The following is a 19,901-nucleotide window of genomic DNA, read 5'->3' as shown; positions in this document are numbered from 1 at the left end:
GTTTAATGTGTTTACTCCTTTTCATTGCTGTTCTTTCCTTTTGAATACCTCTTGAATCAGCCCAATAAAGCAACTTGCTTACACAGGAATAAATGGAGTAATTTAAAAGATAAGTGTGTAATTCTTTCAGTACTAAATACTTTCCTAGTCTTTGAAAGCCATTTGTTTGTTGATTTCCCTGAGAAGTGCAAAGGCACTTTAAAAACATTCTGTTGTTTGAACCAGCCCCACATAGCAACACTGACTCAACCAATGGAGTGAGTTTGGGGGTGGGGCTATCAGTTTGTCAAACCAATGGCAGAGGGAAGGAGTGTCCTGGAAGCCTGTTTGAAATAAATGGTTATTTTTCAATTGTGTTTGATGATGCTAGAGGCAGAAAAAATAACACACTTCACACTTTGAGTTTAGTGTGCAAAGATTTGCCCACCTGCACATCCAAAATATATGCCTCCATTTCAAGTGTCTGTCCCCTGGCGTAGAGCTTAGCTGGCTAATACAAGTCTCTCTCTTTCTTTCTTCTTCTAATTCTCTCTCTTTCTGTCTGTGATCTGTTAATCCTCTAGCTCTCTTCAGCCTCTCATTAACTAGAGTCTGTCTTGTCTTTTTCTACCCCCCTTCCCCACCTCTTCGACTCTTGGACCCTGTAGATTCGGATAAACAGGGAAGTAAGTACTTCACTGTTCTTTCTTTTCTTTCTCTCTGCTTTCTTTCCCTCTGTTCCCCCATAGCTCTCTTTTCTCCCCCCTTTTGTGTCATGGCATTGCTCTGTTTGGGTTACTTAAACATGAAGAAAAGTGGCTCTGTGTCACACAGATCTTCTTTATATTCGTCCCTAAATGTGGATGCATAAAACTTTTAGCTTCCATCTGTTATGTTTCTTATTTCTTACTGGTACCTAGTTTTCATAGTTTCAGGTTAAAAAAAATCTTCTCTTCACCTTTATATTTCCACTATTTTTTTTTAAATACAGGTGGAGAGAGGGGTCAAAGGTCAGGAGGTTAGTCTTTGTGGTAGGATAGTTGTTGAAAAAAACATCTGAAAGGGGGTCTGCTGGTCTTAGCTGGTGTAAGGTTATCCTGTCCAGGCTGGTGCTCAGGTAAGAAGCCAGTCTCCAAACCTGACCAGTTGAAAAGTGCCTAAAACCTCCTTAAAACCAGATTTTTTCCCCCATCCAAGCTGTCTTCAGCAGTCTGTAAGATTGAATCCAACCTTTAAACTTACCAATCCATGAATTTTATGCTACTGAACTGCACCTCAACTTCAGCAGAATCAAACTTTGTGTTATCTAACAGTGATTTGCTAAAGTCTAACAAAGTCTAAATTTGAAGAAAATAAACAGGCAGCTCATGCGCCAATAGAATGCACCTTTAAAACTGAACAAAAAAAGCAGGTTTGCTGGATCTAGATGGGTTTGGGGCATTTGTCAGCTGATCAGACTGGAAGACCATCTGACCGAACAGCTAAACACCAACTTGACAGGCTGGGAGACTAACTAGACCCGATTAAACCAGCTAAGACCAGCAAACTACCTGAGGCTGGTTTAAGCCATTTTTTTTTCCAGCAGGGCTCCTATTGTGGTTGATGAATGTATGAAAAAGAGCAGGGTGACACTTCATAAGAACTTTCATAAATAAAATTATATAATCATTATACAACAGATTAGTAGTTGTGCATTTTTAAATATGAATATATGAGAATATTATTAAAAAAAATTAGTTGATTTGAAAGTTATTATAAAATGTTTTGAGTAAATAGAGACATTTTGCTTTAACCATTTTGATGTCTTGAGTGATTTTTATGCAGTGCGTTTATAGCATTGTTTCAGAGTTTTGAGTTGCTAAGTGTTGTAAAGTGTTTTGTCAAGCCTTTTTTGTTATTTTTTTTTTCTCCCTTTAATGAGCTTCTGTGTCCTGTGAACTTTCCTTCTATTTTCAAATCAGCCATTAAATATATAACTTTAAGCATGATGTATTGTATCATCATCTTGAAAAATCGCTGCATTTCGGCTACATTGGGATAGTTGCAGCTTTGGGCTTGTGATACGATCATCATGGATTTGATGGCAGATAGGGTGACCCATGAACTGAATCATTACTGAGATCCCCTATTGCTATCGTGCCCTTGAGCAAAACACGTACCTCACATTTTCTCCAGCGGGATGGTCCCTGTTAGTGTGCTATAAATCCACTTGTACTGCTGCGTAATGTACTACACCTTCATTTATTTTTTTTCCCAAGCCTATATGGCTGCTCTTTGCTCTTTGACCATGGTTATCTTTCTAATAAAAGCCAGATTTTGAGATCTATATAGTATGGTTTCGGCAAAAACATACCTTATAAATAGGTATGTAAGGTAAAACTTTAAGGCAATTGCGACATTTTGTCTTACTTTTTTTTTTCGCAATTCTGACTTTTTTCTCAGAATTGTGAGATACTAACGCAGAATTGCAAAATATAAACTGAGAGTTTATCACTTGCAGTTCTGAGAAGAAAAATCGGAATTAATCTGAATATAAAAAGTCGCAATTACTTATTATTTGTTACTCTGTGGTGGAAACAAAAACTAAATTGCAAGATGTAAACTCAGAAGTCAAACAAAAAGGTCATTGGTAATGTATGAACTTGTTAATTATCCATTTTTCACACATTTGAAGAATGTAAAAAAAAAACTGTTTAAAGTTGGAAATCAATAATAATTGCATATTTTATTTTATAGGCAGCCTATTTAAAAAAAAATAATAATTCTGTGTATACAAATGTATTTGTATATACTAAAATATGCAAATTTACATTTATTTTAAAATGTTTTGGGGTTTTTACATCTATCATATTCAATATAATATTTGAATAATTTGCTTTTTTACTAATGATGACATTAAATCAATTTTTAATTATTAATCTGTTGTTTTATAATATACTTTTTATCACACAATATAATTGAGTCTTTATATATGAAAATATGTACAGTAGCTGCCTTTATGTAGAGAATCACTGACAATGGGATCATCATATTTGAGGGTCCCTGACATTAAAAAAAATGTTTGAAGACCCCTGGTATAAGTAATAGAAAATCATGCTACTACTGAATCAGCAGAACAAAGCTCTTTTGGACCAGTTATCTTCCCAATGTTTTCCCTGCATCCCTTGTATTCTCCAAACCCCATAGACTGATGAATCCTTTCAGTGTGGAACAAGCATCCCCCACAATTTATTTTTCCATCTACAGTGTATCTGTTTTTATGTTTGTTTGTACAGTGTGCAGGAAATAGCTTGGCCCAATCTAAAATGTAGTGGGCGTCTGCAGTGTTCTAAATGGAGCAGCAAATGCTCAGCAACAATGAAGAACATGTCTCTATTATTCCGCTAACGTCTGTTTAATGAAAACAGATCCAATTTTTGGGAGCATCCCCAGGTAGTTCTTTGAAAAGGCTTAGCTTTGATGAATAAATTGCATGTTTTGAGATGTTCCTAGAGTTTCTTTCTCCCTGTACATTCCAAACATGAGCTGATAGAGGAATCGTGTAGGGAGCTCATGTCCCCCATGATGAGTTTTATGTTTGGGCAATTGAGTATTACTTTTGTAGCAGGGTGCCTTTTTGTTTGTTTGCTCTTTGTGCCTCAGACTTATTAATAGTGTTAGAGAGTAACAAACACTACTAGCTATCCTACTAACTTGACTTACATTTTTCAATTTGCTTTTAGTTTTCAAACTAAAGTAGCTTTTGAGTTATGCAGTAAGTTATGTTGTCAATACTGAAACAGGCTTTCCTTAGAATTTCTTAAGTAGTGTTGGGAGGTCAGATTCTTTTTAGTCAATCAGTTTGAATGATTCATGTAGGTTTTGCTTTGTTTGGTTTGTTATAGTGTAGATTTGTGTGCTCAGAGCTGGTGTCATCCTAATTTAGAGCCTCATTTTCTGTTCTAGGAAATAAACTTGATGAAACTACTCGCCATGTTGAGATGACCCTTATTTTATCTCAGTAACCTACAGATTATCAAACCGTTCTGCTTGCAGTCCAAATAAATGTTGGTTAATTTCAAATAGTAGCTTTCAAAGCAGTCATTTGAACTGGACATCTAGAACTAAAGACCTTGGATCTCTGAAGAGCATTTGTACTCTAAAGAGGAGTGAGATACACACAAGTGATTTTTCTAGGACACAAATGGCTTACACAGCACGTCACCTCTCTTTCTTTCTTTTTAGGGTTACCATCGATCCAACCACTTCATCGCCACTCAGGGTGAGTATCTTTGTCTGGACAAGACTTGTGGATGGATAGATGGATGTGTGTGTGTGTGTGTGTGTGTGTGTGTGTGTTTATATGGTTCAGTCTGGCAGTGTCCAGTCCCAGGAGGGAGAGCCTCTTTCCTCTCTTCAGTCTGAGCCTTTGGGTTTGTGTGTGTATGAGACTGAAACCTTCAGAACACAGACATCCTCCAGATGGAATCTAATGAGTTCTGATCCAGGAAATTATAGAGGTGTGTGAGTAGAGATGGTGCAGCAGAGTCAGGATTACCACCTGCTGTCTTCTTACCCGAGATCCCCATCAAAACCACCAGCACAATGACTGCAGGACCTTGGCTCATCTCAGACAGATTGTGTGTACTGCAAAATCATTTTCCTAATATTTTTGTCTTGTTTTTGAATAATTGAACATCTGTAGAAAATCATTTGACCTTTACATCCTTTATTTGGTTTTATGTCATTTGCAATTTTTCTCTCCATTCAACCATAAACATCACTCAATTTATATTGAAAACAAGAAAAAGCAGTTTGCCAAAGGGGTAAGAAAAATACAAATTAATTCAATATGAAACCAAATCTTAAATTCTTATGCAATTTTGCTTATTTATTTTTAAGGAAAGGTTTAAGGATATTTTTTACTGGAAAACAAGACAAAAATACAGCTCAATTAATTATTTTTGCAGAGTGAGGACATTCAGGGACATCCTTGATTTGAAAAATGTTATGGGACAGATTTACTAACAGCACACACCTGTGTAAACCCTCTTTTTGGCATTAAAACCCTCTTTTAGCAACAGTAACCAAGGAGGGCGGACTTTTGCGAAGGGTCAATTTCCTCGGACGCTGCATTGGTCGTGATTTGACGTCATGCTCTGCAGAGTCTTTTTAAAAGCCGAAATTCAACACATAACAAATAATAATACATCTAAAATGTAAAAACATACAATCTACTCCACTATCCTGCAGCGCTGCAATTTTACATTTATGTTCTTTTAAAATTCAGCTAAGAGGTCATGCTGTGACGTATCGATCTGCTGTTGGTCACACAGTTTCACGTGATGCTAATTCGCAGGTCAGAGTTCACCAAGCTTGAACTTTGGAGCGCAGCGAAATGCGAAACTTTTCACACGGGCTTGCGTTTCCAGTCTGACACATTCGCATGCGTATGAATACAAGTCAATGGAAAGAAAAGTGCAATGTGACCGCCCCTTTACTCATTTTGTGCCTGTGTTGTTAGTAGATTACCCACACCTGATTATCATCAGTTCTGCTTGTCTGCGACCCTACGCTAATTTTTGCCCCACTTGGTCGATTGTGTTGGTCTTTATAGAAATGCATTCGCTCTGTTTAGTAAATCTGGTGCCATATTTTAAGTTTTATTGTTTATATATCTTGTAAGTAGTTGTTTAATAAGTAGAATGATGTACAGTCTGTGTGGTCAAAGACAGTAAAACAGTGAAAGACCATAAAACCTGAAATCACCTACATTTGGATACCAGCCAACTGTCCTTACTAGGAAACCGACTTCATGAATATACTAAACAATGTATTACTTTCATTCTCAGCATGCAAAAAGCTTTCTGTAGCTTAGTTTCCAAAGAATAGAAGTCATTGGAAATTCCCCCACCATGACAGAAGAAACAATGTGTGTGCATGTGAGAGAAACATCAGACATGAACCGCCCTCTATCCCTTTCACAGCTCTACTAAAACAAGGTCACCCTCATCTCTCATCGTTTCAGATCTCCCATAAATAAATCATTACATGTTTGTGGTGTGTCTGTCTTTTCCCCCTAATTGAATTTCGAGGCAGACTCAATTGATGGGAGAAATTAGCTTTTTCTATCAGAGAGCCACATCCTGCTGAGGTTAAAAACGGTTCCATTCACCAGAAATGTCTGCTATTGAATTACTCTGTGTGAGGCTCTGGATTACTGAACTGCCTTATAACATGCAATGACACTTGGTAAATTAAACCCGCCGTCTGGGGCACTGGCTGCCATTCATTGAATATGTGTTTGTGTGTGTGTGTTTGTCTGTTTGCAGGGCCCAAGCAGGAGACAGTGTATGATTTTTGGAGGATGGTTTGGCAAGAAAACTGCTTTAGTATCGTCATGATCACCAAGCTAGTGGAGGTGGGCAGGGTATGTTCTAGATCCTTCCTCATCTGCACACTAACCCATCAACTAAAGACCCATTCTCAACCATACACATTTCATTCAGTCATCACCTCGAAATCTTTGTGTATTTGTGGGTCTGTTACACTTATCTGTGCTTGGAAATTATATGTAAATTGATTTAACGTCAGCATTTTCCATTCATCAGTCATGGTCACTTTTTCTTGATAAAACCATAGTTTTACTTTTTATGTTTTTATATGTGATTACTGTATGCACAAAAATGACCATTTAGCACCATGAAAATACAGGGTTTATTTGGACTTTGGAGTATCATGTAAATACCATGATAAATATCCTTACATGATATTCGGTTATGATAGTGCTCTGATATATAGCATGGTTACCATAATGATTACCATATTCATGTTCCATAAAATATACAAAGCCATGTAGGGAAGCACTTATGCATATGTCAGTTACATACAGGTACATATATCAGCTGATTTAGAGGTGTTTTATATTTGTTTATTTATTGTATTGGTGGATATTTCATATTTAAAAGTGCATTCTCATTTCTACTATTTTACATGGTAGCCATCATGTAACACTCAATCTTTCAAAACAATAATAATTTAATAGCACATTTAAATGCAATCTTCAGCGAATCCCAAAATGAATATCCATTTTCCCACTGTACATTATAATGCCTAAATTCACTTGTACAGTAGCATTTATGATTAATTTTAGTTTTATTTCTAATTTATTTAGACAAAATTGTGTAGAATTTTAATATCTACTATTACATGAAAATAATAACTCCGGTCCAAAAATCCATGGTACTACTACATGATACTTTATTGTTACTGCATTCAATATGGTGTATATTAAAGTCCCGTGATATTATAATTGGATACCATCACTGTACCACCACAATACATTTGTTATGTGCAGTACAGTACACTTATCGTGCTCGCATTATATAAATACGTCTGTTTTGCTGTCAAACTAAAAATGAGATTTGAAGTATCATAATTCCCACACTCATGTAATGCATTCTGCTTCCTTGTTTTGTGGCCCACTCGTTAAACCACCTCCTTTTCTTCCTCCGACATAATTTCCTCTTTCATTTTCCTCTCCACACCCCGCATCAGCTCCTTCAGTGCTTCGGAGACGGTGTCTGCTGCCAACAGTCCTCTTAACGGCCCATCCCTGCCCTCTTATGAAATAGGGGCTCTACTATGAAAAATACGCTTTCCCTTTTTATGATAAAAGCTGTGAACAGCAGGGATAAATGGATGATGGCTTAGGTCCGACAGCAAATCTAACAGTTCGTGTAACGGTAATAGGCGTGTAGAAATAAACCTGGTTTACAGTACACAAGGAGGGAGTTCTTTCACTTCATCAGTTTGATTGCTGTAAAGCTTTAACTCAGAGACCAGAAGGTTTAAGATATAAGTATAATATATCAAATTAAAATATGTTGTTTTTAGCTTTTGGCAATGTATACATCTCTGTTTATGTATTTGCTTTGAAATATCTTAAGATGATTAAAAGTAATCAAGGGTGTTTTTCTGTGTAGCATTGAATTAAATGTATTCAAAGAATTATATTTAATATTTTTCATTTGTATGCACTAGTATTCACCTTCATGTATTTTTTTTTAAAAACATTCTAATATATGTCCAAGTTTTTTAATCAGTTAATGCGCAGACAGTTTGAACTGATACAGGAAAATCAATCAAATTTTCTGAATTGAATACCATTTTTGCTCCTGACGTTTTAATCAGAGAAGCTGTCGAAACATCTGTCTTAACACTTTCATACTAACACAAGTAAGAATCATGAAACTAATGTAATGACATGCTTTTTAGGAAACTTAATTGTGCATTAAAATCTTCTCATTATTCATGATGTTGTTTAATTTTATATTGCCAGCAAAACCATTTGAAATATACAGTATCATATATCACCCAATGCTAGTATCATGCTGCTGTGGACTTCTAATGTTTTCTAACCTGAGTTTGCTTATCTTGGTTTGTCTTTTAGGTGAAGTGCTGCAAGTATTGGCCAGATGAGTCAGAGATGTACGGAGACATTAAGATCACACTGCTGAAGACTGAAACTCTGGCGGAGTACACAGTGCGAACTTTTGCCCTGGAGCGGGTATGAAATGATTTCTCTTCCTCTAGAGACAGGACAGGAACTGATGGGGAAAAGAAGGGTTGTATCTCCCGCATGAGCACCATACCACCTCTAAGCCACGGCTCCAACACGCTCTTATTTCTCACACTTTTTGAGAAAGATTTGCTCTGCCCTTTGATATGATGCAATCTATTATGCACGAGTTAATGTACAGTCAGCAGGCCATTATCACAAAATAAATGCAGACAGGATGATAAGGTCTTGTATCCCCAATCTTGTATCATGTTACTCCACATTACCCTGCTTATTACATGGCTACTTAACAAATAAATAAATAAATAAAATGGACATGAATTATTGATTTGAGTTGAAATAATTTTGTTATGTGAGAGTGATATGAGAGATGTGAAACTATCACAGCCATGTCGGAAATCAATTTTCTTATATCATCTATACAGTTTAGCATCATGATACAAAATGATTTGATCTCTGACTGCCATGATTGATCAATTAGAATCAAGTATTTCTGGCCCTTTAATAATCTCTCATATGTGCTGCAATGAGCAGTGCAGTGATTTTATGTAATCTGGATTAAGTAATCAGATTTAAAAAAATGTATACTTGTAATTAGACTGTATTGTGTTTTAAAATGTTCATTTGTTTTATAATCAGTTACTTTTTTATTGATAACTTGATTAACTTAATTTTCACAAAATGGCAGTAAATTCATTGATTCTTCCTAATTTATCTTTTTTATCTTTTAAATTTTCCTTTCTAAAACAAAAAGCTTATTGCTTATGTATTGCACATAAATACCAGCCACTAGTCATGCAACTATAATTACATGTAAAATTGAGAGGCAATAAAGAATAAAATAAATGAAAAATAAATAAAATATAAAATAAATTATTGAATCTTTAGTTAATGTTTTATTTTGCTTGTTTTAATTAATTTTTTTTTTTTATTTAACATTTTTAAGATTAATTATTAGCTTTTCACGGACCCCCTGTAGTTCCTTCATAAACCCCAGTTTGGGAAATCTTGACGTAATATTTAATGCATTTAATGCACTTCATGTTGTTGATGGTTTAAGATTATCCTATTCAAATCAATGATAAATGAGTTAGGTCAAAAGTAATCAAAAAGTACCTAAAATGTGGAATGTGATAGATTACGTTACTAACTATAATTTTCATAATGTAATTTGTATTCAGTAATGAACTACAATTTTTAAGTAATCTACTGAGCACTGCTGATAAGTATTGGTTCTTTGCTAGGATTAGGGTAGAACGTGAATTGTGTGTGTGTATGTGTGCACCCATTTTGCGTGTATGTGTGCGTGTTAGTGGAGAATTTGGAGTGACTGCTCTTTAAATAGGGGAGCCGAGCTCCCCCTAGCTCCCCCGTAGTTCGCACCCTGCTCTTAGTGGCCTGTCAGGTAGATGTACGCACCTCCCCTGAGTGGGACCACAGAGCTGGGTGTCTATTTCACTGGCGCTTTTGCTAATTCATCTGAGTTTGCCTTGGTGTCTTTGAGCCATGAGGAATACAAACTCCAGAAGTGAGTCACCTCAGATTTTTGAGCCAATAGGAATTTTCTTTTTCATCCAATAAAAAACAGTCCAGCTGCGATTTGTCTCGATTAAATAAAAATAGTAGTAAAATGTAAAAAATTGCTAATCTATGTTGGAGCCGTGGTGTGGTGGTATGCCTTTACACATTGAGCCAAGATGCTTGTATGGACAATTCGGGTTTAAGTTTCTTATATCTCAATGTTCCTCTAATTAAAATGGCAAAAAAAAAAAAATTATATAAATTTTGATGCGTATTAATTATAATTGAATTTTTGGAGCCTGTTTGTCTTTCAGAGAGGATACTCCGCCAAACACGAAGTATGTCAGTTTCACTTTACATCATGGCCTGAGCATGGAGTCCCATACCACGCCACGGGTCTGTTAGCCTTCATCCGGCGGGTCAAATCCTCCACGCCACTTGACGCAGGGCCTGTGGTGGTCCACTGCAGGTATGGAGCTCTGTATTTCATCATATTAGAGCTGCTAATGTTTTTCAGCCAGAAATGTATATGTCTGTTCAAAATCTCACCAATGCTGCACTTATTTGATAAAAAAACAATGATATTGTGAAACATTATTACAATGTAAAACAACTGTTTTCTGTTTGAATATATTTTTAAATTAGTGCTGTCAAACGATTAATCGTGATTAATCGCATCCAAAATAAAAGTTTTTGTTTACATAATATGTGTGTATAATGTGTATATTTATTATGTATATATAAATACAAACACATGCATGTATATATTTAAGAAAAATATGTTATGTTTATATGTTCAATATATTTATATATAATATCAAATATAATCATATAAATATATACATGTAAATATTTTCAAAATATTTACTGTATGTGTGTGTATTTATATATGCATAATAAATATACACAGTACACATACATATATTATGTAAAGAAAAACTTATTTCGGATGTGATTAATCGCGATTAATCGTTTGACAGCACTATTTAAAATGTAATTTATGGTAAGCTAAATTTTCAGCAGCCATTACTCCAGTCTTCAGTGTCACATGATCTTTCAGAAATCATTGAAAACAGCTGTGCTGTGTAATATTTTTGTGTAAAGTGTAATACTTTTTTAGGATTCTTTGATGAACAGAAAGTTTAAAAGAACAGCATTCATTTGAAATATAAATATTTTGTAATATTACAAATGTCTTTACTGACTCTTTTGATCAATTTGTTGCATACTCCCTGAATAGAACTACTTAGTTACTTACCCTAATTACTTAAAACGTACTTACCACAAACTTTTAAAAGGTATCTGTGTGAATATATACCTGAATATATACATTTATATAATATAAAACCAAACAAACTTCTTGTGAAATGTTTTGCTTGAAAAATACTCCAAGGAACTCAAAGAATGGTGGGAATATCATGTTACATGTTCAAAAACCTGATGTGACCATGATACATGTCCAGAAATCTGGTTTTACCATTGTACAGTGTCAAAAACCCATGGTAAACCTTTTTGGTACTTTTTGATAGTTTTTACTGTCAGCTGTTACATGGGACTTTGAATGTTCACATCCTTCCATGTCAAACAGGACTTATGGCAGCTGACCAGCCTGATCTTTAGTTCATGTCCATCGAAGAAAAAGCAAATGTCATCATTTTTGAGGAACATCTTGCTATCTGTCTTTTGTTCTTCCTCTTCAGTGTGGGAGCAGGCAGGACAGGCTGCTATATCGTGCTGGATGTAATGCTGGACATGGCGGAGTGTGAAGGAGTGGTGGACATCTACAACTGTGTGAAGACCCTCTGCTCTCGCCGCATCAACATGATCCAAACAGAGGTGCAGACTCTCACGTTTCCCCATAATTCCCTTTAACCAGCTATTGCAGGAGACTTATTACATGACATCCCTTGTATTTGCATAGTCATAAGCTCTGTAGGAGTCGCTATGAATATTCAGAATCTTTAGCATTGAAATTCAGTGAAAAGTGTGTATTGATAGATGTGAAATGCAAATAATAATCTCTGTTGCATCTGTCCGCTCTGCGCAGGCAAGTGCCTTTGCTTAGATGTTCCAAAATTTGCATATCCAAACTTTATTATGTAAATCCCACAGTCATTTGACTGTTTAAAACATTAGCAATTATTTACCAACTGCTTTAATTAAATCCATCCGCGAGGGTTTTATGTAGAGCGATGTATACACACGCAGTGCACTTTGAAACATGCCACAAGTTTTGTTTACATCGAAACATTGAGGTTAAACAAATTCTGTTATCGGTGTCTGTTTACTCTGTATTGTCCTTTGTCTTGCATGCGTTCTCACTTCTCCTTCAGTCCTCTCTTTTCTGTTCTCCTCATTCCTTTTCTAATCTTTTCTTACTTGATCTATCAATGGTGTTTTCTCAGGAAGACAGTAGTTTAAAGAAAATTAAACTAAATCAAAGCAAATATTATGAAATAGATGAAATTTGTTGTAACACCAGCAGAAAGTGCTTCCAAGGGAGGCCTCGCTTGAGCTCATTTCGAAATAAAGGTAAAAGAAAATCACAGAAAGCAGTGCCTCCTTGTCATTGTGATTGGCTGATTAATGCATTAATGTCTTGCCTATCATGCACACAAAAGCAAATTCACATGAATGCGTTAAACTTGGAGTAATAACACCCAGTCAGACGTTATCACTTTCAGTCAAGTCTGAATCAAAATTTGAAGTCTACAGCAAGCCATGTGTAGTTATGTCTTTGCTTTCTCTCTCTATATAACAGGAGCAGTACATATTTATTCACGATGCCATCCTGGAGGCGTGTCTGTGTGGGGAGACGGTCATCCCGGTAAACGAGTTCGCCCTGGCTTACAAAGAGATGCTGAGGGTGGATTCTCAGAGCAACTCTTCACAGCTACCCACGATGATCACATTACACAAAACTGAAATTGCACGTCAAAATAACACATTGTCAATATTTTTTGAGACCCCCCAAAATTTCACAAATCACGTTTTCAGGGGAGCCCATGTCTTATTAAGGGGAGCCGAGCTCCCCCTAGCTCCCCCGTAGTTCGCACCCTGCTCTTAGTGGCCTGTCAGGTAGATGTACGCACCTCCCCTGAGTGGGACCACAGAGCTGGGTGTCTATTTCACTGGCGCTTTTGCTAATTCATCTGAGTTTGCCTTGGTGTCTTTGAGCCATGAGGAATACAAACTCCAGAAGTGAGTCACCTCAGATTTTTGAGCCAATAGGAATTTTCTTTTTCATCCAATAAAAAACAGTCCAGCTGCGATTTGTCTCGATTAAATAAAAATAGTAGTAAAATGTAAAAAATTGCTAATCTATGTTGGAGCCGTGGTGTGGTGGTATGCCTTTACACATTGAGCCAAGATGCTTGTATGGACAATTCGGGTTTAAGTTTCTTATATCTCAATGTTCCTCTAATTAAAATGGCAAAAAAAAAAAAATTATATAAATTTTGATGCGTATTAATTATAATTGAATTTTTGGAGCCTGTTTGTCTTTCAGAGAGGATACTCCGCCAAACACGAAGTATGTCAGTTTCACTTTACATCATGGCCTGAGCATGGAGTCCCATACCACGCCACGGGTCTGTTAGCCTTCATCCGGCGGGTCAAATCCTCCACGCCACTTGACGCAGGGCCTGTGGTGGTCCACTGCAGGTATGGAGCTCTGTATTTCATCATATTAGAGCTGCTAATGTTTTTCAGCCAGAAATGTATATGTCTGTTCAAAATCTCACCAATGCTGCACTTATTTGATAAAAAAACAATGATATTGTGAAACATTATTACAATGTAAAACAACTGTTTTCTGTTTGAATATATTTTTAAATTAGTGCTGTCAAACGATTAATCGTGATTAATCGCATCCAAAATAAAAGTTTTTGTTTACATAATATGTGTGTATAATGTGTATATTTATTATGTATATATAAATACAAACACATGCATGTATATATTTAAGAAAAATATGTTATGTTTATATGTTCAATATATTTATATATAATATCAAATATAATCATATAAATATATACATGTAAATATTTTCAAAATATTTACTGTATGTGTGTGTATTTATATATGCATAATAAATATACACAGTACACATACATATATTATGTAAAGAAAAACTTATTTCGGATGTGATTAATCGCGATTAATCGTTTGACAGCACTATTTAAAATGTAATTTATGGTAAGCTAAATTTTCAGCAGCCATTACTCCAGTCTTCAGTGTCACATGATCTTTCAGAAATCATTGAAAACAGCTGTGCTGTGTAATATTTTTGTGTAAAGTGTAATACTTTTTTAGGATTCTTTGATGAACAGAAAGTTTAAAAGAACAGCATTCATTTGAAATATAAATATTTTGTAATATTACAAATGTCTTTACTGACTCTTTTGATCAATTTGTTGCATACTCCCTGAATAGAACTACTTAGTTACTTACCCTAATTACTTAAAACGTACTTACCACAAACTTTTAAAAGGTATCTGTGTGAATATATACCTGAATATATACATTTATATAATATAAAACCAAACAAACTTCTTGTGAAATGTTTTGCTTGAAAAATACTCCAAGGAACTCAAAGAATGGTGGGAATATCATGTTACATGTTCAAAAACCTGATGTGACCATGATACATGTCCAGAAATCTGGTTTTACCATTGTACAGTGTCAAAAACCCATGGTAAACCTTTTTGGTACTTTTTGATAGTTTTTACTGTCAGCTGTTACATGGGACTTTGAATGTTCACATCCTTCCATGTCAAACAGGACTTATGGCAGCTGACCAGCCTGATCTTTAGTTCATGTCCATCGAAGAAAAAGCAAATGTCATCATTTTTGAGGAACATCTTGCTATCTGTCTTTTGTTCTTCCTCTTCAGTGTGGGAGCAGGCAGGACAGGCTGCTATATCGTGCTGGATGTAATGCTGGACATGGCGGAGTGTGAAGGAGTGGTGGACATCTACAACTGTGTGAAGACCCTCTGCTCTCGCCGCATCAACATGATCCAAACAGAGGTGCAGACTCTCACGTTTCCCCATAATTCCCTTTAACCAGCTATTGCAGGAGACTTATTACATGACATCCCTTGTATTTGCATAGTCATAAGCTCTGTAGGAGTCGCTATGAATATTCAGAATCTTTAGCATTGAAATTCAGTGAAAAGTGTGTATTGATAGATGTGAAATGCAAATAATAATCTCTGTTGCATCTGTCCGCTCTGCGCAGGCAAGTGCCTTTGCTTAGATGTTCCAAAATTTGCATATCCAAACTTTATTATGTAAATCCCACAGTCATTTGACTGTTTAAAACATTAGCAATTATTTACCAACTGCTTTAATTAAATCCATCCGCGAGGGTTTTATGTAGAGCGATGTATACACACGCAGTGCACTTTGAAACATGCCACAAGTTTTGTTTACATCGAAACATTGAGGTTAAACAAATTCTGTTATCGGTGTCTGTTTACTCTGTATTGTCCTTTGTCTTGCATGCGTTCTCACTTCTCCTTCAGTCCTCTCTTTTCTGTTCTCCTCATTCCTTTTCTAATCTTTTCTTACTTGATCTATCAATGGTGTTTTCTCAGGAAGACAGTAGTTTAAAGAAAATTAAACTAAATCAAAGCAAATATTATGAAATAGATGAAATTTGTTGTAACACCAGCAGAAAGTGCTTCCAAGGGAGGCCTCGCTTGAGCTCATTTCGAAATAAAGGTAAAAGAAAATCACAGAAAGCAGTGCCTCCTTGTCATTGTGATTGGCTGATTAATGCATTAATGTCTTGCCTATCATGCACACAAAAGCAAATTCACATGAATGCGTTAAACTTGGAGTAATAACACCCAGTCAGACGTTATCACTTTCAGTCAAGTCTGAATCAAAATTTGAAGTCTACAGCAAGCCATGTGTAGTTATGTCTTTGCTTTCTCTCTCTATATAACAGGAGCAGTACATATTTATTCACGATGCCATCCTGGAGGCGTGTCTGTGTGGGGAGACGGTCATCCCGGTAAACGAGTTCGCCCTGGCTTACAAAGAGATGCTGAGGGTGGATTCTCAGAGCAACTCTTCACAGCTACGAGAGGAGTTCCAGGTCTTTGTCAACAATATATCGTTTTATAATTTCTCCCCAAGGTCTTGATTGTGAGATCTCATTGGTGCAAAATCCCACATGATTGTACATTTAAACATTGGTTTTGGCTGAGTCACATTGTGTAGCAGTTTCACAGTCAGTGGCGGCAGACAAATTGCTTGTCACCTGAAATGTCCTACATGACACTAGTCTTAGAGACAGCTGCCTTACTCACAGGTTGTACAGCCTATTCTTCAATATTAGTGAAACATGCTATACAATCAGTGTTGAACAGAAATGTTTAGGGACCTTGTTATAAATGAACATCACTTGCTATAGCATAATTATAATACTCTTGGGGTCTGTTTTTGCAGCTTAGTTTCAAATAATGAACTGAACAGGGCAGAAAGTTTGTGCTTTGAAAGTTAAAGTTGTTTACATCATAAATTAAACTCTTATTTCCAAAGATCAAGGGAAATTACATTTTTCAGATTCCTCTACACATAAATAACTTTCTATGAAGTTCTATAAATGCTAAATCTGTTCAATGGAGCGAAGCAAGGTTGACGGCAGCAGTCAAACAAGACTCTGTGCTGCACAAAGTGTGACATACCTGCTGCCCGTAGATTAATGATCAATACTGTTGAATAAATGTATTTTGAGTGTGGCTAGACATTCAGAGGACATTTAAATAATCTTTTCGACTCCAACGAATGAGGCCTGCGGCAACAGGGGGCCATTCCGTAGCGTATGTACACCTACACACATAACAATGAGAAAACTGAGATGTAATAAACGACAGAATGTTGGAAACTCTTTCAGAACTCAGAATCTTTCATTTCATTTGTATACACTGGAAACGTGGGCATCTTGGGTGAAGGTTTCTCACTAGGAGGCTATTGATTACAGAAGTTTAATTGTTTTCGTAGACTTTCGAACATAAACAATAAAGGTAGTAGTGCAAAATGTGTAATAGAAGAAATACCTTGCATTCCGTGTCCATTGGGAGCAGTAGTCAGCCGTGTTTCACTTTGCCACAGATCCTCAGGGAGCGAAAGGCCAGTGAAGGTTATTTAATAAAAGATGTACCACTCCACATGTGTTGCAGAGAATACTTTTATTGATTCAGGGGAAGGCAGGCAGAACTATCCTTGCTCTCCTGCACTCTACATTGCAGTTTTCTGACTTTACTTTCCAGGTGAATTATAATGCATTCATTATAGGCTATTTTTTACTGAGGCTTTGAAACAGAAGTACAGGAAGGCAGCTTTGGATTACAGAGTGTAGTTTGTGCTATAGTTATTAGGTGCTGATGGAGGATATTATAATGGGTTTTGTATATAAACATTTTTGATGTTTACGTAGACATCATCTTTTTTGTTGGATTGTTGTTAGAGGTTCCTTTGGCTGTAGTGGAGAACTGCAAATCTCTTGACCTTTTGGTTTGCACAGGCAGAACAGTGCATGTGTCATGCTTTTTCCTGACTTTGATGAGCTCATAGAAACATTGTTGTTTTCTACTCAGCTTTCTTTCTTTCTTGCTTTCTTTCTTTAGCTTTTTCATTTTGTTTTTATGAATTTTCCTGCTTTGTGTGGAAAAACAAAGAACTTTACATAATTGCATCTTAATTTCTCCCAATTGTGACTTTATATTTCACAGTGTTACTTTATTTATTTTAATTACTTCATATCTCTAAATGTGACTTTGTATCTCACAGTTGTCTTCATTTCTGATTTTAAACTTTATCTCACTAATTTATTTATTTATTAGTTTATTAGTGTTTTAGTTTGTTTGTTTGTTTACTCTGAAGCAGAAAAGTGTTTTTTTCTGCTTTTCTTCTCTCTTCTCATGAAGAATCAAATTTAGTCTTTTGAGATAAAATGACTTGATGTGCTTTCAGAACCCAACGTCTTCCCGAGTCCAAAACAGCATTTGAAACAGTGTTATTTTAGTATTATTTATATACTATATACTATATATTATATAGTTTGTTTTCATTTAAGTTTGTTTTTGTGATTATATGTGATTGTCATTTTAAATGACATTTATTTATTTTATTTTAGTTGCTAACATCTCTTAAGTTGTTGTTGTTGTTTTTTTTCTCTTCAGTTTTTCATCTCAAATTTTGTGTAGTTTTTTGTTTATTTGTTTGTTTGTTTTTTCATTTGACAAATTTCTAAACATTTTGTGTTGTAGTATGTGATAGTGTGATATGTAAAAAACTATTACAAAAAAATGTAATAGTTTTATCTTTAGGCAAAACAAATTATATCAACACTGATTTGAAATGTCTCGTTCTGAACTTCTGCAACTTTTTTGTCATATACTTTAGATCATCACATCATCATCACAATAATAAACCCACTGACCTCACTGAAGTTGCCAATGAAGTCTCGAGCAAAGAAAAAAATACTACAAATCAATGTCCTCAACATTAATGTTCCATTTCTGTTTCCCTCAGACGCTAAACTCGGTGACCCCTCATCTGGATGTCGAGGAGTGCAGCATTGCCTTGTTACCACGAAACCGCGAGAAGAACCGCAGCATGGACGTTCTCCCACCTGACAGGGCCCTCGCCTTCCTGGTGACCACTGAGGGAGAAAGTAACAACTACATCAACGCGGCACTGATGGATAGTTTCCACCGGCCTGCTGCCTTCATTGTAACCCCTCACCCGCTGCCCGGCACGACCTCTGACTTCTGGAGGCTGGTGTTTGACTACGGCTGCACCTCTGTGGTCATGTTGAATCAGCTGAACCAATCAAACTCTGCCTGGGTAAGTGAAAGCACCAGAAGTTCCACTGAAAACAGCGCCCAAAAGGACTTTGGGAGTTTTTCTTCAAAATACATCTTTATCGGTTGCCTTTTTGCATTCACATCATCACATGTCCTTTGAAGTCGTTTAAGCTATTTTGTCCCCAGCTTCTCTTAATCTCCCTGTGAAATGTTCTATATTCATAAGCTTATAGTCAAGTCTCATTTACATACAGCTTCCCTTTGAGTTTGCGGAGTGGCGTTCCGGTGCTCTTCTCGATCACGGCTCTCTGAAAACCCTGACGTGCGCTAACATGCCGGCAGTTACTCAGTGTCACTCTCGCAGTCGATCTGTTCCTTTTTCTCTCTGTGGTGGATTAACGTCTCTCCCTCTTATTCATTCGCATGATTGCTCTCTGCAGTCCATAAGTATTAATATTTATCACCTCACTTGCTTCGCTGTCATTAATGTTCTTCCTCTTTCTCGCCTATTCTCACTGTCCCCGCCCGTTTAATTTCAGCTCAGTTCGGTTTAGTAAGGGTACAGCGTTTCATATGTATGGATGGTGAATTCTAAGGCTGCAACATATTCCAAATACAGATGAGTCAAAATAGTGATTCAATTGAATCTCATGTATTTCATATCACATTCTTAGATTGAAATCCATATGGGTTTTTAGATTATGGGGGTTGGCCTCTGACTGTCCTGCTTGATCATCATAATTTCAGCAGCTACACTGTAAAATATACTTACTTCAGAAGCCTCTTCTTTTCAGAACCCATTTCCCTCTTTTTTTTTTTATTTTCCCATGCAGAACTATTTTTCCTCAGAACTCCAGTTCCCTTTCAGTCAGTCACTCTCGACGTCACGTCGGATGACCGACGAATTGGGATCTCGCTTAGAGAGACCAATCTACTTCGAGTGTAAGCTAAACGAGCCAATGCACATTGGCATGCGATTATTGCATCCAGCTGCCGCTGATCACAGCGTGAGTATAAGTA

General features: G+C 36.3%; 1 protein-coding gene across 1 annotated transcript in view; it reads left to right on the top strand.

Annotated features, from left to right (window-relative positions):
* The window catches only part of LOC107704844 (receptor-type tyrosine-protein phosphatase U), a 177,156-nt gene that overhangs the window by 147,838 nt on the left and 9,417 nt on the right, over positions 1-19,901 (top strand). The window contains exons 21-28 of the mRNA XM_016507867.1: positions 648-665; positions 4,204-4,240; positions 6,291-6,388; positions 8,411-8,527; positions 10,375-10,529; positions 11,761-11,896; positions 16,016-16,165; positions 18,607-18,921. Coding sequence (XP_016363353.1) covers positions 648-665; positions 4,204-4,240; positions 6,291-6,388; positions 8,411-8,527; positions 10,375-10,529; positions 11,761-11,896; positions 16,016-16,165; positions 18,607-18,921 — 1,026 coding nt within the window. The remainder of the gene's footprint in view (positions 1-647; positions 666-4,203; positions 4,241-6,290; positions 6,389-8,410; positions 8,528-10,374; positions 10,530-11,760; positions 11,897-16,015; positions 16,166-18,606; positions 18,922-19,901) is intronic.

The sequence above is a fragment of the Sinocyclocheilus anshuiensis genome, unplaced genomic scaffold (genome assembly GCF_001515605.1).
Source record: "Sinocyclocheilus anshuiensis isolate Anshui unplaced genomic scaffold, SAMN03320099.WGS_v1.1 scaffold702, whole genome shotgun sequence".
NCBI lineage: Eukaryota > Metazoa > Chordata > Actinopteri > Cypriniformes > Cyprinidae > Sinocyclocheilus > Sinocyclocheilus anshuiensis.
Note: the sequence above shows the minus strand (reverse complement) of the source record. Positions and strands in the feature narration are given on the sequence as shown.